Source organism: Branchiostoma lanceolatum, chromosome 5, assembly GCF_035083965.1.
Source record: "Branchiostoma lanceolatum isolate klBraLanc5 chromosome 5, klBraLanc5.hap2, whole genome shotgun sequence".
In the NCBI taxonomy this organism is placed as follows: Eukaryota; Metazoa; Chordata; class Leptocardii; order Amphioxiformes; family Branchiostomatidae; genus Branchiostoma; species Branchiostoma lanceolatum.
Window position 1 is genome coordinate 13,533,421 of NC_089726.1, and position 20,921 is coordinate 13,554,341.

Genomic DNA, 20,921 nt, shown 5'->3' on the forward strand with positions numbered 1-20,921 from the left:
CACTGCGCAGCCCGTCCTGCGCAGGTATCAGAGTAGAGGGGCTAAAGTTCATCTGACAGCAATCAAGTGTAAAAAATATGGAAAGCCCGCACTTCTCAATGATATGCTTCCAAAATGCTCGAATATTCTCAATATCATATCCAAAAATTTGTTTAAGCTCATTGGAGCTAGAATTTTGCTGTTTTTTTGGAAGCTTTAAGTTTAAGAATCATTAGAGAGAATGAAAATGTAATCGCATTTAGTTGCGGCTAATTCTTGAAATGGGTGGAACAAAAAAACAAAACTGTGACTGTCCTTGGTGAGTTCAACTAATATTCGTTAGATACAAAATGTTCGCTGAAGATGTAGGAATACATGGTTTCGTGTGTTCTCTGTGCTTTTACTGGCACGTTTTGAACGTACGTTGTCTTTATTCAACACCAGTTTAGTGCGATCAAAATCAGAGAATGTATACCGGCAGATGAGATCGTGTGACTGATCCTAAAATGGCGGCTTCCAGTGACGGCGAAGACTTTCTCATCAATTCGGAACATCAGACGCTTTTGCGGGCGCTGAAATCAACCGTAGAAGGCCTCCTGGCTACCAGAACCAGCAATGTTTTCTCCACATACGGAGGCCTGCCTAGGATGTACCGGGCAGTGGAAGATATACTCCGCAACGGACTGAAGGAAAGGCGTGGGTTATTCGGCAACGTCACCGATTATTGGGCATTCATAAAGGGTCTGCGGTGGCTGCACCCAACCCTGGCACCAGCCCTGGAAAAGGCCAGCCGCTTTTCTGATGCACAGGAACAGGAGGAGGCCGATCCGGGGCGGGCCTGGCTGAGGAAAAGCTTAGAAAACCACAACTTGGCAACTCAACTGAAAGTCCTGACAGACAACAAGGACCATTTGTGCAAGTGTTATGAAGACACCAGCTTCCTATGTAACCAAAGATGTGTATCAGCAATGTTGCTGTGTCTGCAAGCTGTAGAACAGAATAACCCTGCCATCTTAGCGCAGATCGACCCCACATTACTCACAACAACGGACCACAAGAACATCTATGTCCGAAGTGCCTCCCTTCCTGCCATTATCGGACGTGAGACGGTCAGCCACAATGTCAACCTACCCTTATTTTCCCCGCCGAGGGAAAAGGACTTTGTTCACGTAACAACTACAGCAGAACATGCCACGCCCATCAGCAGTAACATCGGACTCAGTCCAGATGGAAAGTCCGCAGCCCGGAACGTTCTTATGTCCATTCTGGAGGGAAAAAATACTGATCGCGCAGACGTCCTAAACAGTAACAAAATGTCACAGAATTCCTGCAGTGATCAGCTGGGGATTGCGTACAACAGGAATGATAACATAGCTGACTTGGCCTTCAGCCCAGTGGTGGACAGTCCGCTGTCGGTAAGAAAAGTGAGCAGTGACAGTGCTTTGTTACTGGGAAGAATGGTGTGTCAGTGCAATACTGAAATACGTAGAGATGATCTGTTGAATGCAAATGTGAACAGCTTTGGTGACCGTACTTACAATGTGTGTCAGAGATGTGGTTTGGTTCAACAAACATCGGACATGGAAAAGAAGGGCCAGATGAACGTTCCTGCTGTCAGAAAGGAACTATCAAGAGTTGAAGAGAATGGAAATGATGAAGAAGACGTTGGTATAACTAAAAGGCCACATCATACAGAACCCATGGATATTTCACCTGTAGGGAATCCCCCGAGTACACCAAAGAAGACACATGTCAGGTCCAAATCAGATGCAAACCTTCAGGCATTAAAGAAGGTGCCCAAACAGAAGACTGAAGATGCAGTAGAGGAAGAGACAGCCAGCCTCCTGTCTAGCTCCTTACCTGCACGAGTGGAAGCAATGGAGAAGGCGATGGAAAAGAAGAAACAAGAGGACGACAAGGACGAGACTGACTCTGGCGTGGCAGGAGTCACGGACAGTACCTACATCTCACGACCAATGGAGGGGGAGTTCCTTATGACGTATCTGTCAGCTCAGGACTTCCGCACGTGCCCCGACCTGGACAAAGAGAACGCACACTTCAGCATCTCTGAAGCCCTGATTGCAGCCATCGAACAGATCAGATGTACCCAGGTAGTTATGATGTTTCTTTTTTTATGAAATGTGTAACACAGAACTTGGAAAGTCACTGCACATATTCATGTGAGTATGACTTTTTTCTGACACAATTCTTCATACAGTTTTCTAAAAGAGATTCTCTTTTGGAAAACTGTATCAAGAATTGTATAACGTTAATCATTTACTTGTATTTGCTTTGTTAGTTACTGCCCTTAATACCAGTCCCAGCATGTAGGGCAGCTTGCATGTACTAGTAGTTAAGCAGTGTGTCTGTATCAGTTTCTTGCAGCCGGGACGTTGTTAAGTCAAGCAATATATTTCTATGCATTCTAACAAGAAGTCCCAGCAAAGTATTGCATCTAAAAAAAAGGTGACTTAAATTATTTTTTTGTGTGTTCTCGGTAGGTTCCAAGAAGGTTGTCAGAAGATGAAGAGGAGGATGCGTCAGATGAAGAGATCCAGAAACTGAAGCACCAGATCCGGGTGCGTCGTCGGGAGCGGCTGCACAAGCGGGCGCAGTTCCCTGCCTTCAACAGCGACGGCACCTCCATCACTACCAGCGGAGACACAGAACCCTTCAGCTCACCTCCAGGTAGCCATCCTTCATCTGTGTGGCTTCTGTTGCTTCATCACTTTTCATGCTGGTAGACATCATCCAATTTCCTAGGACACACAAAATAATGATGCTAGTTATGTGCTAATCAATTCCTGTGCTGTAACTATCTCTCCTTGATGTATTAAACAGGTCTGATTCACATAACAATTCACAGAGGTATGGTACTTACTGATGATTCAATAGATGTTTTACCCTTTTTTTCAATCTCAAATATTTCTCTTCAAACTCAAAGACAACCATTAGATGCTTCATAGCACTTGAACGCTGGTGGCTGTTTGTCTCACTTCCTATGTTTTGTCATAATTGCAAGATGATTTGAGAATGCTTAAACATTTGATAGACTTGATTATCCTACTTTTAAGTAAACAGTATGAGTAAACAACATGTTTGATGAAGTTAAAAATATGTATCCCTAAGATATGGCATATAGAACAGTCCATATGATTTTCTTACTCCACTGTGTTACACTGTAAAACACTAAATGTGAGAGTTCACCCATGTGTTTGAAATCTCAGGATCCACAGTGGCGTCGGACTCATGCCCATCTAGCGAGGAGGACAACAGTCAGCGTCAGACCAGCATCGCCGACTCCTCCTTCTCCCACACCGTTTACTCCTCCTTCTCTGAGTCGGAGAGTCGCAGCACCTCCCTGAACCCAACCAGCGACAGGAGCGGCTCCATGACGGACTCCTCCTTCTACGGTGCCACCAATGACTGCACCTCTGCTGAGGCTGTCGCCATCTCCCTGCTGAAGAAGTTTTCCCACAACCAGCTTCCCAAGGCCTCGGACCTGGAGTGGCTGGTATCTGAGCAGGACGTCCCCCAGGCCCTGCTGCCCATGCCCACCAGCCTGCCCGTCTCGCCCGACGAGGGAGAGAACTCTGACCTGGTCAGTACCTTGACCAAAAGAACCCGTCTCCGTGGGAACCTGCAGTGGGCCCCGCCCCGGGCACAAGTCATCTTCAGCATCCACCCTCCCCCCAAGAGGAAGATCATCCTTGCGAAGCAGAGTTACATGTGTGCAGGCTGTGGTACTAAAGTGGAGCCCGGGTTTATGAAGAGGTTTCGGTACTGTGAGTACCTAGGCAAGTATTTCTGTCAGTGCTGCCACACCAATGCCTCCTCCATGATTCCTGGTAAGATCATCCACAAGTGGGACTTCAGGAAGTACTACGTCTCCAACTTCTCCCTGGACTTAATCAACAAGATGCACACTGAGCCTCTCTTTAACATATCAGACATTAACCCTGCGCTGTACAGAAAGGTGCGTGCCTTGGACGCCGTAAGGGACGTTCGCCAACAGCTGTACCATCTCCGCAATTTCCTCCGCACCTGTCGTCTCGGACAGAACCTGTACTCCGAGTTTAAAAAACTCCCAGATCACCTAACCCACGACCCGCACGTTTTCTCCATCAGCGACTTGCTCCAAGTGAAGAATGGGGAGATGATTGGACCCCTGAAGGACTTTGTTGAAGATGCAGTAACCCATGTGAAACAGTGTGAGTTGTGCCAGGCTAAAGGGTTCTACTGCGAGGTGTGTGGGAACGACAAGGACATCATCTTCCCGTTTGAGGTGCAGAAGTGTACCCAGTGTGCCTTGTGCGGGTCCTGTTTCCACAGGGGGTGCTTCCACAACGGGAACTGCCCCAAGTGTGCCAGGATAAGGGCCAGGAGAGAGCAGATTACCCAGGCCAAGCCCAGTGTGTCTGATAGCTCAGATGAAGGACAGGAATGAGATAATCTGTCTGCAAGATAGTCTAAATGCAGACTTAGGATTCTATTGGGTGCTGTAAAGGCTTTGCAGCTTAAGTGTCAGTGACACTACTGGTGGCCAGTCTTTATGTACTGTAGACTTTGATTAAGATATGCTTGCCGGTGTCTTTGTCAGTCAAATATAGACTTTAAAAGCTATGTTGTGGAAACAAGCAATGAAATGCAACTGCAAGACAGAATTTTCCATCCAGACAGGGTAGCCAAAAAGATTGCCATACCTCACTTAGTTATAGAACTGCTTTGTGGAATAGTGCAAGCTGACCTCTCAGGCATTATATGATTGTGTTGAGAGAGCCTAACTGGCAGAGAAGGTCAATTGCATATAAGATACATATACTGTATGTATGGTTTAACTGTAACCATCAAATGTTGTGTTCATATTTATGGACTTTCTGATCATGATATATGAATAAGATGCAATTTACTAAAATCTTGATATCGGAAAGTTTGTGACTGGATGCATCTCACTGCTTTTTGTAAGGGATACATTTCTTTGCATAAGTTCCAAATCTAGCATCAACTAAGAAGCCCACATTAGAGTAAGTGTGAGAAGAAACTTGATGCTTTCAAACTGTGATTTAAGAAAATGATATGATCTTCAGTAGAACAGCTGTGATTTTGAGACATAAATTTCTTGAAAAGAGAAGGGGTATTTTTTTGCATATAGGTTGAAAGATAATCCCTTGTGTACTTATATGTTATAGTATTGGCACAAATAAACAGGGCAAAGATTCTAGTTGCTTGTTTGGACCAAACAGAGAAAAAGATTAGATGCATCTATACGAGATATAATTCTTTCATATCAAACTGCAGTTTGATGAAAGGAAATTCAGTTGTCCCTGAAACCATCGAAGAGACACAAGAAAAAAGATTAAAAAGAAAATATGTGAAAGCAAAAGTAAGATAAGTTTCTACCATTGTGCCAAAATACAATGATATCACAAGTGTGTAATTTGTCAGGAAAAATGCTTGAAGCTGATGTGCCTTTTAGCTGGATACAATCACTGCTTACTGCGCTGCTCTGTCTCTGTAAGGGAACATGTGTACATGTATGTATAAGTATGGGATTCCCATGATAGTTGTAATGGAAGATATATATTGTGATAGTAATTATTTTGATATTCAAAGTTGATCTATTGTAATCTTCCCATTGTCTCAAACATAGTTGTGATGTCGGAGGTACTTAAAGCATACATGTACATGAACAGATGTATTTTTATGCTTGGCATATATATGAGAACATTGCTATTGATTTAGAAGGCTTCTGTCTATGTCATGATATTCTGTGGCCAACAGTACACTGCTGTAGTATGAATATTTACTCTCAGCTGTGACTGGTTAGGTGACCGTCTTGCCTGATTTTGCTGTACTTTGGAAATGGAGTACATATTACAGATATTTATGTAACGGTAAGTCAACATGATACACATTTCATATTCTATGAAAGTACCGTGATCATTTGAACTGTTTGTATCAGCAATTTTATCAAATGATAAGACTGAAGGAAGACAATGTAACTCCAATCAGATTTGTTCCCATGACTGTGTAGTGTGGATGAGTGACTGTCATGTGACTACTAGTACTAGTGAGCAGTAGTACGAGCATGTTCTACTGCTGACCAACTACCGTCCAGAACAAACTAATGGGATAGAAAAAGAGGCCAGTACAAATGTAATTGTAACACTGTCTCACAATAAACCATTGCATTGATTCTGATGAAATGCTGGGCCTGCCGTGACTTTAATACCATTTGGTCAATTTACATTTGCACTATATCACACAGTGAAACTTAATACACTCCAGGTAGACTATTATTTCTCCTCATATATATGAGCATGAGGGAGTTGTCCAGCTTAATAAAGCTGTTAACTTGATTCTATATAGATGACATCGTCTGGGGACCCAATATGCAAATCTCAGGCAAGAGGGGGATATTATATGGGCCACAAAGGTTTGATATTGCAGTGTTGTAACACAATTTTTTTTCAATGGCACAACACAGAGGCACAACACAAGAAAAATGGTGCTTGCAAAAATTAAACAAAGGTGATAAGCCTACACACATCCTCCAATACCTGGAACACTGGAAGCTAACCAAGGTCCTGAGAACAATCGTGACTGGCACAAGAAGATTTAACGGTGCCTGAGCCTCAGATACCTGGAACACATGATTAACTATCAAGGTCTGTGACTGGCACAAGAAGATTTAATGGTGCCTGACCCTCCAATACCTGGAACACAGGAAACTAACCAAGGTCTCGAAGACAATGACCAAGTAAATGTAATCGTGACTGGCACGGGAAGATTTAACAGGGCCTGATCCATAGGCATGGCCAGGGGCAGATATAACTTGGATCACTAGAGGTCCCCATTGACACATGCTGATCATTTAAATAACTGACATACTGCCACATTATATTTTCCTAAGGCGAGAAAATTGGCTCACCCCTACCACCTAAATATCACAAATCTCAGAAAAGAACAGGTCTTGTTATACATTTGCTTGTTTTCACACACACACACACACAAACACACAAAACACACAATCAAAGTCAGCATCCAACACAACAACAGGAAAATCCAGTCAACTTGATATATCCACTTTAATGATAACTAATATGCTACAGTTTTATGCAGTATTCTGAATCAGAGGATAATAACGATATATACATTAAACATTTGTAGGGTTTCATTTAAGAAATAAATAATTTTCCATGTTGAGGGAGAACAGAAACAGCATATTACAAAAATTATTATTAATAACAATACAGTGAAGTCAATTACAGTTTGAGTTCAAAGCCAAATATGAAAACCAGTAAGTTACTAACATGCCTAATCTATAAATGGAACAACTATGAAAAAATATTGCAACATCTTGTCTGTGATTCTCATGATTAACTTTCAACATTGAAGATAATGTGATACTATAGTACTGCACTAAATCTTTTCAAGGGAAGTACATTTAATCAAATCTTCATAGAAGATCTATAGCTATCACTGTTCTTAGTATCTGAACATACATTGCTTCTAACCTTTGACACATTGTTGAGTAATACATCCATGTATTTTGCAACAATCAAGTTCAAAAAAGAAAATACATGTTACTCTTTTATCATCATCTTTTTCTGTGAGAATTGTTCTTTTCGAAACTGTAGAGTATTGTTATATCTTTAAACATTTAAATGCAAGTTCGGTTACCATACTACTGCTGAAATATACTTATTTTTCCAATCCTCCCACCAGCCTTCCTGGCCTTCCCTTTGTCCATAACAGTCACTGAGAAGCAGCTTTATGATCTCTTCTCCTCCACAGGACAAATGTTGGGCCAGAGATCTTCTGGGACTTGAAACCTGCAACTCTCTTCCTCTCAGGTGTAGGGGGAGTTACGATAATAGTTGAGGGAGGAGTGATCCCGTTTGGCTCCACAATGATTGGGGTCACCGGTTTTAGCAACAATGGTTCCTCCCCATCCCATGCATTTCTGTCCTCAGTTGGTTGCGATTCTCTCAGTTTCAGCATCTTCATCCTTTCTCTTAGTCTGTGAGTGTAATGTGGAAAGATATCCCTGATCAGAAACTTTATATCAAAGCCATCAAATTGTGAAATGGACAAACACAAACAACTGGTGATTACTCACAATAGGCAGCATGGTTTGAAATTAATGCACACTTTGAAAGGAGGCTATAAGGAGATTGCTCATTCTTACAATAGTTGTTCGGAATTTATGGGATCAAGACAAATAAGACAATAGTCAATTTTTCCTTTGGCAGTAAAATCTTATTACACATAGAATGTAGGAATTTATATCTTTGTTAGTTGCAACTTTTGTCCTACACTGTTCACTCATCAAGACACAGGTCTATGGTTGACTCATCTACCCTATTATACACCCACCTGAGTATGGGTGCACTGTGTCTGTTGATGTTGCCAGCCCTGCTAGTCTGGGGAAGTCTGGACATGGTGGGTTCAGACATCGTGGAGTTTTGGGAGGACGATGTCTTGGACACAGCAGACATGGTTCTAGGCCGTCCTATTGGCACAAAAGGTACATGAAAACGATGAATTCTTCAAAACCTTACAGATTTTTTACTGAAGTATCTCCTTGATATCAATGGCCGATGTTATATTGTAAGTGATGCAAATGTGGTGAGACAAGAGACTCAATATTGAGTCCCTGGCAACAAGCCAATCTTTGAGAATGTCTTCTATCTGTCCCTGCCATCTATACGTGTACAAGCCAATCTTTGAGAATGCCTTCTATCTGTCCCTGCCATCTATGCGTGTACAAAGGGGTTTAGACACCGTCATGCCACACTATCATAATATCCCACCTGAGTGAGGGTCTATACAACTGTACAACAATGGTAGACAACACAACAAAACATACCTGTTCTTCCCAACACCAGGTTGCATCCGACAGAACTGTAGCCGGCTGGTGCCGGCCTCCGAGACAGGACCTTTGCCACCACCTCATCCATGGTGGATTTGAATGATGGGTAATCTATTGCACAGGTCTGTCCTCTCCAGGCTAGGTACCCTGAGGAAACAGGTCTTGTTAACTACTGTTGGATGGATTTGGTTAAGAAACAAAATCTAGTCATGTGCTGACAGCACATTGGATCCTAAGCATGTTGGGACATTCAACATTTTATCTATTTCTTTTTATTTAGCCAGAGTGGCCCATTTCAATGGAAGACATTGCTTAACAGTGGGGCCCTGTGGTTACCACATGGTGGGATGGATGAATTTTCATCAACATTGTTGATTTCTGGCTTTTAATAGCAATTGTGAGAACGTATGGGAGACTGAGTAATAGCAAAATTTGTCAAAGTACTGGTATTTTTTTATGGTGGCTTTCAATGAAATCTGATCAGGTTGAATTCAAAAGTTCATAAAAAGCAATCCACAAACTTTGAAATAAGTTTAATTAAAGCATTAAAATGTTCCCACTCACCATCAGCACTGATGACAACAATAGTCGGCACCCCAGGCACACCGAACAGCTGAGGCACGTTGGATGATGTTCTCTGCAGCATGGCTCCTCTCTGGACTGGGGTGTCCCTCTCCAGCTGGACTCTGGTTGCCTGGCAACAGCAGCAATGTCTGATGGTGACATCATTCCTCCAGCAGCGGTCCAGGATGAGGTCCTGGAGTTTGGTCATGTGATCGTGGTCGTTCACCGTGCCACAGCAGCAGGCAGTGAAGGCACACCTCAGCGTGTTCTCTCGGGCGTAGTCCACGAAGAAAGGCATGACTCTCTTGGATGCACCACACCTGGAATAAAATGGTCTATGAAAATGATGTTGCTATCTCTCAAGACACTGTGAAACTGATATTTCTATGTCTCATGGCCAGAAGCAATCCTCTAGAATTCCATTAATTCTGTTTGAGAATGGCCAATGGCTTACAAATAATGATACATATATTGATTTTGACTTAGGAAAAAGAGAATTCGCCAAGATAAAATCACTATTGATAAGGCCTCATATATCTTGAATCTCTCACCAGCTTGTCCAGAAGAGGATGACATCAGGCCTGGGGATCTGTCTCCTGGTAACCAGCGGTGCACAACCTTCTGTCATTACATCATACACAGTACAGGCAGGGGGAGGGGTGCATCGCCCTAGCAACCACTGATTGACAGGTGGGGCAGACTGCTGCTCCTCAGGCAGGCTGTCACCATAGAAACAGCATCCCTTATCTGGCCATCTGAAATAAGCATGCAGTAACAAATATCTTGAGAGAAATCTTACAATGTCGATGAAGGTTAGGAATCTGGGTAATGAGATACTCAATATAAATGTTACTCTACCAACTGGATAAGTGTTTTAAATGGTCAGACATTTTAGGCATCATCTGCTGTCTTTTGTCAGTGACAGTGAATCTTACATACAACATCACAGAGCAATAAACGAACAATGATTCATGTTAAAAAGGTGTATGGTTTTGTAATACCGACAGTTGGGATATGTTACAAGCATGCTCCCCAGTACCTGGCCAGTTGCTTGTGGATGTGATGGAAACAGAAGACAGCAAATGGCAGGAAGTCCTCTGTGCAAACTTGCAGCGTGGACGACTGCCGCGTATCCTGGGGGTCGTGAGTCACCGTCAACAATTGCACACTGTGGAAACGTCTCTCCAGGTCCAGCTGTGGGTCATCAGTGGGAATAGCACATGAAAGTAACTCCATCACTAACTGTCTCAGAGATGTTTGCTTAACTGTCTTAGATTATGCCATATCATCAAGAACATGGAATGTTTTGAACCTTGTTTTTCAATAACATATTCTGGTTCATAAGAATTTTTACGTCTATTGTACCCTACATCAACACATGGCTAATTCTAATCCTTTTTACAAGAAACACCTATTGAACTATGCAGCAACATGAATATTTGTGTATGTAGAGAAAAATGTTCTCATGAGATGTGTTTACCTGGATGTCAAGTTTGGTGACCCCCTCATGTAGTACAGAGCCATGCTTCTCCCCGTTCACCAGTACAACATATCCCCTCACTACTGCATCTCTGGTGTCTGTCACCTCCCACTCAAGGGTCAAGTTCAACACACCTGGCAGGGACAACAACCAAGGTCGCTGTCATCACATCCACTTGGTAAATGGTACTTAGTTTGATAATACTAACATAAAGGGATGCTGATAATAAGGGAAACATCACAGTACATAATGATCACTGTTTCAGCACCAAGGGCAGACCCACAGTGGGAATGTTTCTACAGAAACAAATAAGAAAACTTGGTGCGCTTGACCTGTGACATGCTATCGGTGCCAAAATGTAGCACATTACCATGAAACACTTGTAAGCTAACATATCTAAGGTTGAGCACCATCTCTACCTTTGATCTAGATGCAATATTGTATGATGTAGTCAAGTGTAACATGATTGAAACGTTTTCTTTAAGTCTCAATAGTCCTGTGCAACACACCACATGTATCAAGATAGAGCACACACCTGTATATTGCGGTAGAGATTTGAAACACCTGTAAATCATCTTCTCCAACTCCTTCTTGGAAGACTCTAATCTCTCCAACTGGAAGAATAAGATAACATGCTGTGTGTGAAATGGGGGAAAACTCAGGATAATGGTGCATCTGAACATAAACCTTATCTTTGTTTTGACAGATTGTTACCCTTCTAAGGATGAAAAGTAAGAAGATAACTATCAGTATCAGGTATTTGTCAAACTGTATGTAGTCGTGACTTGTTTTTAAGACAAAACTACCAATAACAACCCACCTCTGGCTCCTTGGCTGGTTTCTTATGACTTTGAAGACTTTGCTGACATTGCACTGATTTCTGCAGACTGAGGCAAAACAGAAAGTATAGTTTTGATCAACAAATCAGTGAGTTAGATTTTTGCATAAAAATATCAAATTCCTGTGTGTATAAACCTTCTCCCTGCTGCCTAACTCATGAGTCATATGATACTCTTCACCCATTGGTTGAATTTTGAGCAATGTTTTCTTTAATGTCAGAACTTAGGATAAGATGTCAATGGACATTACCTGTTCTTCCTACCAACTAGTTCAAATATGATGTTTTCAATCTTCTGCCTCTCCCTCTGGCCAATCACAGACAGCCTTAGATGAGGAGGAGGTGGGACCTGTGCAGGGACCTCTCTGATTGGTTGACACCTTACAGGTTGGGGAAGGCCTTCCACCTGAAATGAGGAAGACAATGTCTAGAATTGGCATAACATTTACTTAAAAGGTAAAAACTTATAACAGGTTTTATGCTTTCGGTTCTTCACCTTAGATCACCATTTTGTGACAAAAAATCATACATTAACAGCTATCAACACTATACAATCTACATAGACTTATAAAGAAAACAATATGCAGCCTGAAAGTGAGTACCCCTTAGATGCACAGAAGTAAGCTTACCAGTATTTCCACATAGATGGAGTATGTTACACCAGCTTTCAGGTCAGTGAACATTGTGTGCCTGATGCTGGGGGGAAGGGGGCCTTGGACAAGTTGTTGTTTATTTTCACTTGGTGTATCCTCCTCACAGAACACCTGGGTGATAAATAGAACACCTTCATATTTCATACACATGAACATATTTTTGACACAAAAAAGTCTGTGTTTCTTTACTGTCTCAAATAAAGACAGATAATGTAAATCAAAATTATTTTCTGTGTGCCTACATTATCAGAAATTCCCCAAAGTCTGGATACCTTATGCCCAGCAATTTATCTAATGGCTGTAGGGGCCATTAAAACTATGATTTGGCATAGTTGACTGGCTTCAAAACTTTGTTATCATAGTCCTTCACACTGTAAAGAATGCACCAAATGCGGTTACTTGTAATGTCAGGCAGAGGTTCATTTGTCAAACCCTACCTTGAAACCAGTGACCTTGACCCCCACAGCTGTAAGTTCAGGGTCATCCCACCTGACCCCGATGGCGCGTGTTCTGTCAGCAGGTGCCCTGGTGACCTCAGGTGGCTTCACACCTGGCCAGATGGCCTTCACGGGTGCTGACCGACTGCTGTAGAACTCCCGGTCTCCCTGTTTAGAAATTGCCTATAGAATAAAAGAATAAACAATTACGATAAAAGAAGTCTACCCTTTTAAGTTAATCAATCATTAAATCATCATTGAATAAGTCTACACAATAGTACATGTACCAGTGAATACATCAACAATATGGATGTACAAGGTATAGTTCATTTTGAAAGCAAAACAAGGATGACCTGTCCTTGGTGCTGAAATGATGTTCCATTCTTATTTGATGGCAATGTAATGTTTTTACGCTGCAAGATATTATGGCTAGAACTTCTTCCTTCAATGAATAGCAGATGTATATATAATGATATCCCATTTTTTCCTTCATTGTGTTCTTTTTTACTTTGATAAGTAATTTCAATAGATAACTGAAAGTAGGGGTTAAAAATCAACAACAGATGCTGTTTACACAATTAGAATGGAAGGGTAGAAGGTCAAGACAATTTCTAAGCTATCCACTCAGCCCTTGTTAAATGGAAAAGACCTTACCTGGACCTGGAAGGCATACTGCTGACACGGGTTCCCCAGTCTGTACATGTACCAGTGCTGATGGGGCTGAAACTTGGCCACGAACTCCCTGTCTATGTACACATCATAACCACACAGCTCCGAGGCACCGTAGGTTCTGGGCCTGCTCCATTCAACAGTGATTCCATAGAACATGCAACTCCTGGAAAAATTCAAAAGCTGATGTCAATTTGTACATACAACATGTTATCAATCCTAATCACAGCAGTTTGATTTGCTGTGTTTTGTATGCAAGCAATGTTTTGATTCAATCAGCCTTTCTTTTTTAATTGGCTGTTTGGATTTTTGGTAGTCCAATTGCATAGGATGTCTTTGCAACCAATAGCATACTGTGAGAGCCAAGAATGTGGATAAACTGCAATTGCATGGAATCTGCCAATGTCATTTGGTGCATCAAATGACCTCAATAAAACCTTGATAGAACCAAAATGTCCTGTCCTTTGATCTAAGGTTGATCATGGTCACTACTACTAACATTTTGTCCCTTCACTTTGAGGAGACACAAGAAAGTGCATGGCATACACACATCATGCGCACATGGGAACACTGTAAGTCTCACCTGACTCGTACAACAGGTGCATCAGGGGGACCAACTGTCTCCACTGTCAGCTGTCTGGACTTACAAACAACTGCCTTCTCCAGCAAACCACCAACTAGCAGCACCCTTACATAGTGCACAATACCAGGCTGGCAATGGCCAATCACAAAGCTTGTCTCCCTTGGTGGTAAAATAGTCTGTTTCACCTAAAAGAGGAAAACACGTTTTTTTTTTAATTCTTCGGCCTTACATATACTAAGATAAAATGTGCCTTCTTTTATTGCATACATGAAACACAAAAGGCAAATATTGCCAACACAAAGTCAACAACAGAGCATTTGTTTTGAAAATGTTGTGCAAATATAATAACACCATGTGAAGTAGACAATTCATAAAGGCAGCCTGTTCAAACACCTGAACTAATAGAGCAAGTCTTAGATTTATGGTACATGACATGCTTTTTGGCAAAAATCAGCACTGTGGGTATTGCAATTTAGGACTACATATTTACAAAGGAATTGAACAGACTTGTATGAAAAAGACCAACGCGGTGAAACTCCTGTGATATGGAAAGTGTTTTTTTGGCCACACTGTTTGATATTTGCCTGAGTCATTGTGTAGGAGTAAGGAGGTGTGCAAACATAATGGCGATCAAACAATTATATATTCGTATGTCGACATTTAGTGACAATGAATGTTGGCATGGTTTCATTACAAAGCTAACACTGGGTTCCTAAGCTCCAGGCAAACAATAGTTCTGTTGGCAGGGTAGGTCGGACCCTGTATAAACTCCCAGAAACCACTTAGGGGATGGAGACTGCTTCTCTTTTTTTTTTAAATCGTATTCTATTTTGGGAATGTTATTCTGATCTTGACATGTTAAGCCAAGTTTCTGATCCACTTCTTTAACCAGGCAGAAATAAAATCTCCAACTGGAGTTGAGAATAGTTTTGAACGAGAAACCAGGCACACCTGGACATGCATCTTACAAATAAAGACTCGGTTTTTTTGTGTGATGCATGTCATTATGAGGATTTGAAATTGTGAAAATCCACAAAAAGCTAACATGTAATAGTTCCTGTAAGCCCAGGTCAAAATATGTGGCCTATGCTGCTTTAGGAACTGATTCCCTAGAACCAAGATCAAACAAAGAAATCCAGTCCCAATATAAACAGGGTCTAAGTCAATTTGTCAAGCATTCATTGTGCTTTACATCAACATATTATTCTGACAACAGAATAATGTAGACAAGACCACACCTTTGGACAGGTAGCACTGCTCCATTGCACCTGAATGTGTCTTATACTCCCAACACCTGTAACAAAACAGATACAAACATCCAACACATAAATCCACCTTAATTGGAATTTGATAGGGTGGAAGGAGCTTAACATGTCTTCAGTGTTAGACAACACGACTATGTCTTACTTAGATGTGGAGTCAACCTAGACTTGTTGTAGATACAAGGCAAAGCCATGTTAATTAGAAATGGAAACACTGGAACATCAATCATAGTCTTCAGTTGTAAAAAATACCAATCAACATTTAAACATTTTCATAACATTGTTGCTGAAGTTTTGCAATATTACACAAAAGGATGTATTAAGCCTTGAATATATTATGTTTACATATGTTATCACATTTACATAGCTAAATCTAACCTTCACCTTAATCTTTTAATCTGCCTCCTGCTGTGGGCTCAATCACTCATCAAATTTGTATTGGTTACCGTGTAGTACAGACGTGAGGCGGTTAACAGCTTGTGTATGCACAAAGATAGATCTACTTCATAAAGTTCAATCCCTAATAAACATTTTCTGAAATTATATGATGCATATGTCTTAACAGCATAGCGAGAGACTAGAGTCTCAATGCTTTGTTACTGTTAAGAAGGTGTTTGAGTATTTGTTGTCAAGATGTTTTGAACCCTTATCAAATGGTCCTTTCAGACCAATGTAATATTAGTTTAGTGCTTTCTCCTCAAGCACCCACCAGGGAGATCAGACAGTACATTGTACTTACTGGTCCATAGTGAGGGGTATCATGAAAAGACTAAATAATGCAGAGCATAAGTCTTATCTTTCCAAAGTGATATGACAGTGGCAGATCTATGGTTGATTTCCGGTCGATAGCTTTTCATAGTCACTGAACCGCTTGACGTATTAATTGATTCACACTACACTGCCCCCCAGAACTTGATCAGTCCAATTCTGCCAGGTGAGGTGACCTACAACGGCCTCTAAAGTGTACCGTCATGTGATATCACACCTGTATTCATCGCAAGTGTTCCAGATAATGACTGTGAGGAGAAAGTGACCTAAGCGCCATCTACCCCAGAGAGACGGGGTAATAAAATCTGTTTTTTTGTTGTTTCTGTTGACAACAGTTTATGGGGTGGACAGACACAAGTGAAATGGAAAGGGTAAGTTATAGGTCTGGTCTTTCACAGGGTTGAACAGGGACATTGACTTTCTTGACCATCACATGGTTATTCATTAAACTACAATGTTTTCCATTGAGGTTTTGCTGAATAGTTACATATCAAATTAAAGTGTTTACGTGGCTTACGTGTAGTTTCAAATCCTCAATCATGACAAAAGCATTAACACTAACAGGGTTTAATATACTGGGGATGCAAAATTTGATCCAGAGCAAGGATGCTTTTGTTGATAATTTGACAATAACATAGGATTGTGACTGAGAATATGCGGTAAGTTTCCTACCCAGTTTCCCTGGTGTTGGCCACTGCACATGTATGGATGTGTCCGTTGCTGACACCAGCACGAGAGGGAACTCTGGCACTGCCCCCACTCGCAGCTGTTTCGCAGAACTGCCACGGGCACACTGAGGAACTGTCCTTTTCTTAGGACTAAAGAAACACAAAATCTATTTAGCATACAGCCTATAAATGACCTGTATATATTTGTACCCAAGAATGAATCTGCAGTACATCAAGCACATGTATTGTGTTTCATATTGTAATAACAACTAAAAGTTCATTGACATCATCACAGACTGTAGGAGCCAGGTTGTTTCCATGATACTGAAATCATGTTTTATAATCACCTGATCTTTGAACCTCTGTGTTTGGGCTGGCCTTCTGTCCTGCCTGCTCCTCCTGCCCTGCCCTTCAGCATTGTTGTCACTACTTCATCTTTTTGTCCTGAAGCAAAGTACTTACATTTTCACAATACTCAGTATTAGCATAATATCAAAGTCAGCAAGAGCAAGAGACTGACAGACAGAAGAAGTCATGATAACGTTATGGCAGAAAACACTACATAAACATGAAGGAAGTTGTTAAGGCCTCCGTACCATTACTGGTCAAGTAATGCAGCCATATTCTGATTTTTTTTCCAATGGTAAAATATAATACACACTATCTTCTGCATAATCAGTCTGTTGGTAGTCTGACATAGCCACATGGGAGACATTACCCCATAGTTAAAAATGCTGTAGCTAGAGCTTAGGTTAGCTAGAATAAAAAGTGTGTTTACCTTGGTATCCATAACTTTACAGTTGGCTCCAGACTGTCGTTCACCTGTCACCTTGTGTATCCCGGATCTGTCATTAAAATCAACAGGTGGTCAAACTGGTGCTGAGTGATAATCACCTCATCAGGTGATAATTACTGAGCTTATCAACCCCTGATAATCCTCCTGGGAACTTAGAAGTCAGTACAAGGGCACGCCTACAAACTTGTTCGACATAGCCCCTTCACAATTCCCTAGGGGCCTCCTGTAACAAAATGAATTACAGTGTTTTGGTTACGTCCATCTACGTGAAAGGTTAGCCGTTCTTAATTAAATGACTGACCTGAATTAGATTTACGGCCCATCTACACATTTCTATACCTGCAGCACACCATTATTAACCAACTTCGAAGTTTTGCTGACTTACCATGAAGAAAACGTTAAGGGTGCTGTCTCTGAAATTGTATGTTTGCATCACAGTAACAAATGCTGGTAACGGGCTTTCTCCCCGACTGGTGCCGACAATACCTATCCATGTCAGATAAGCTAAGTAAACAGGTATAGAAAAGCCTGCATAAATTGTAGCCGGGTGGCATTCATTGTACGGTGGGGTCAGGTGAATGGCAGCGGGTGGATTAATAGCAGTGGCCACGAAACCCAACCTCCCATCTGCATATCTCTAAACTGACGTCCAAACTTGGCTTAACCTTTGCTAGTTTTCATTGCCATAGTTACTATAGACAATAACTGTTCATTTAACTCCCAGAAGGCCGAGGTCATGGTAAACAAGCCTTCATGAGAAAATGCTGCTTTTGTGTTTGGGGGTTTGTTTTGATACGAGTAACCTCGGTGCTAGGGGCGATGTTTAGTGATATACACCACATTCCAGCCAACTGAATGGAGGGGAGGTAAAACTAATCCACCAAGCAAAGGCATTCGTCTATGACACTTTTGGAACCTGTTTACACACAAGCAAGGGCAGTCTTATCTTGTAACTCTAAGATACCAGGATTAACTACATCAAGGGAGACCGGTATTACTGTCGGTTTACTCAGTCTTAGACAAAAGCAATCCTATCAAAATATCACTGATCCTTGCAATGAATATAAATAGTGCCACGCTTTCAAAAGGTTGTTTGCTCAAGTTATTGTTCAAATATGCAGTTATGCATAGCTGGGGATGGCTGAGAAGTTTGTTTGTCTGTCTTTAGATTTTAATAAGCTCCTTCTTCCTCAGCAAGGAATGAGCAACACAATTTATGGCCCTTATTAGATTCTGTTAAGATAAGAAGCAAGACTGGCAACAGAAAATAAATTCTAGTCAGAACACTTGCTTCAATCAAGGAGGTTAAATATACCTCCTTGCTTCAATACATTGCCTGATAATCTAAAGTGGTCGACCAATTTTTCTTTAAAAACCAAAGAAGAGATCTCACTTATAGTAATCTTTTGATCCAGCATTTGTGGGGTGTTGGCCAAAGTGAATGGAGTCTAACCTGCAAGCTGCACATCTAATGCCAGCTGCTCCATAATATATTTTTGTGCACAAGGACAAAAAAGGATCCGAATGCATATGAAACATTCAGCACTGACACAATCCCACACTGACAGAACAAACTGCGAACAAATCCAGAATAAACATTCTGTATAATTACTTTCTTTTGTCACTCGCAGGCCAATGACAACATGGTGTTGTATGTTCAACATAATACTTCTCTCAAGCTCAATTATGATATCACTTCCATCTCATTACAGGTTCAAGTTAACCACTTCAGAACCAGATCATAAAAAGCACATGCCGCTTTTAGTAAACTGCTGTAATCATGTAACATGTAAGATAAAATGGCTTGAGCAGTCTACGTTACACAAGCTCTGCTGTCTGTGAGGCTGGCGGAAGTTGGGTGGGCCACTTTCAGCATGATTTAAGCAGGCTACAGAGGGGAGAGACTGCCATGTTTTAATGACAAAATCTTCTGGGACTAATCTTCTAACGTTAAGTCTCGAACACAACTTCACCCTACGCTCACCTATTGGCACCGTCCACTTGTTTCTGTATCCTGGTTGATGTGCAGCACTAACAGAAGCAGACAAAAACTGGGAGCGTCAGGTTCCAAATCCTGGTTTTAGATAGGACATTTGATACAATGTGTGAGAGTTTTCAGCTGGATGATTAAAAAGCTCTTTTTACAATTGGGTATAAAAATGTCAAGTGCATAATATTGATTTTCCTAGAATCTTACATACATCTACTCAACATTAGAATATTCAAGGATTGATCCTTTTGTCTGAGGTTAGAAACACAGCAATTAGCTAGACAGGGTTTAGAAATAAGGCTTTTGTCATGTGAACACTTGAGTGCTGCTGTGGTTTTAAAACACTGCAGGCATTTCCTGACACTGGAACCTCTCAATGCGTAATGCTTAGGGAAAAACTCAAAATGTACCTTCCCACTAACCAAACGGAGTAAAAGGCTAACAACCAGCTGCAATCAAAAGTATACTCACTGGTAGTAAGCCCTGTTGCAGAGTGACAAAGCAGTGCAGAACCTCCCCGATATATCCTGCCACACCCCTGACAACAGCCTCACAACACGGCTCCAACGATGATCACAGATGACCTCAGTTCAGGATGTGGAACTCAAACTTGGAATGTTGTTTTTCTGACTTCACACCCTGCCCAGCAATACTCTCAAACTAGTCTTTACTTGTAAAGAGCTCTAATAAGAGAATCCTTGAGATCCAACCACTAATAGTGATTGGATGATTGTGCAGGACTGTGTCCCTTTCTAGACTAACTTTGCATCCAGTGGATACATGGGATCTACCTGAGCAACCAGCGCTGATGGCTGGAATGCTCCTCAATTGATCATGTTTGACCCAGATGGTTAATGGACAGAAATGAGCTGATTATTCCTTGTGTAAACAGATGAATGTTTCAGTTATCAACTGTGTTTCCTGTAGGCACTGGATGTGATACTCACAAATATGAATACCCGGTAACAGTTAAGACAAACAGTCCAAACCTCCTTGGATGCTGACAGCTGGGTTCAACTGTTCACAGGGCTCTCTAGTGAAGATGGTTGTGGGAGAACAATCCAGGTGCTAGCTTTAATGTTAAGTGTAATTCTTCCTTAGATCTACACATTTTACAATGTTCAAGTTTACAAATACATGTATCTTTTATTCATTAGGTTAACTACCGGCTGATACCCTGTAGCTGAAATGCTACTGGCTGAGCTTCTGTTAATTATCCGGGTCGTGACGCACTAAAATATCACCTCCTGTTGATTATTCCATAAAAGTACTGACTTCATTGATAGTGTGTATTGTTACTCATATTTACTTTTTGTGAGAAAACATCTTAACTAGAACATGTTACCTATAATATATGAT

The 20,921-nt window shown here is 41.3% G+C and overlaps 2 protein-coding genes across 5 annotated transcripts; one reads left to right on the plus strand and one right to left on the minus strand.

Annotated features, from left to right (window-relative positions):
* The first annotated feature begins 64 nt into the window (after positions 1-64).
* Positions 65-6,185, plus strand: LOC136435286 (run domain Beclin-1-interacting and cysteine-rich domain-containing protein-like). Of its 2 annotated transcripts, XM_066428614.1 has the most exons (4): positions 65-2,090; positions 2,481-2,667; positions 2,821-2,847; positions 3,207-6,185. In XM_066428614.1, exons 1-4 carry the CDS (start codon positions 486-488, stop codon positions 4,424-4,426), a joined length of 3,039 nt encoding a protein of 1,012 aa, XP_066284711.1. In that variant the 5' UTR covers positions 65-485; the 3' UTR covers positions 4,427-6,185. The 2 variants fall into 2 exon arrangements, with proteins under 2 accessions (XP_066284711.1, XP_066284712.1); XM_066428615.1 differs by lacking the exon at positions 2,821-2,847 and having other exon boundaries at positions 67-2,090.
* Positions 6,186-7,043: 858 nt separating this feature from the next.
* On the minus strand, positions 7,044-20,517 carry LOC136435288 (uncharacterized). 3 transcript variants are annotated; one of them, XM_066428627.1, is made up of 20 exons: positions 20,034-20,517; positions 19,557-19,646; positions 17,555-17,621; positions 17,124-17,220; positions 16,781-16,926; positions 15,317-15,372; positions 14,079-14,263; positions 13,481-13,661; positions 12,827-13,009; positions 12,366-12,500; positions 11,988-12,142; positions 11,719-11,785; positions 11,434-11,512; positions 10,899-11,032; positions 10,458-10,612; positions 9,970-10,173; positions 9,419-9,738; positions 8,852-9,001; positions 8,359-8,494; positions 7,044-8,002 (listed from the first exon to the last, which is right to left on the minus strand). In XM_066428627.1, the coding sequence occupies exons 4-20, from the start codon at positions 17,192-17,194 to the stop codon at positions 7,738-7,740; spliced, it is 2,622 nt and encodes an 873-aa protein (XP_066284724.1). In that variant the 5' UTR covers positions 17,195-17,220; positions 17,555-17,621; positions 19,557-19,646; positions 20,034-20,517; the 3' UTR covers positions 7,044-7,737. The 3 variants fall into 3 exon arrangements, with proteins under 3 accessions (XP_066284724.1, XP_066284725.1, XP_066284723.1); XM_066428628.1 differs by lacking the exon at positions 19,557-19,646; XM_066428626.1 differs by lacking the exons at positions 19,557-19,646; positions 20,034-20,517 and adding an exon at positions 17,958-18,549.
* Positions 20,518-20,921: the final 404 nt, after the last annotated feature.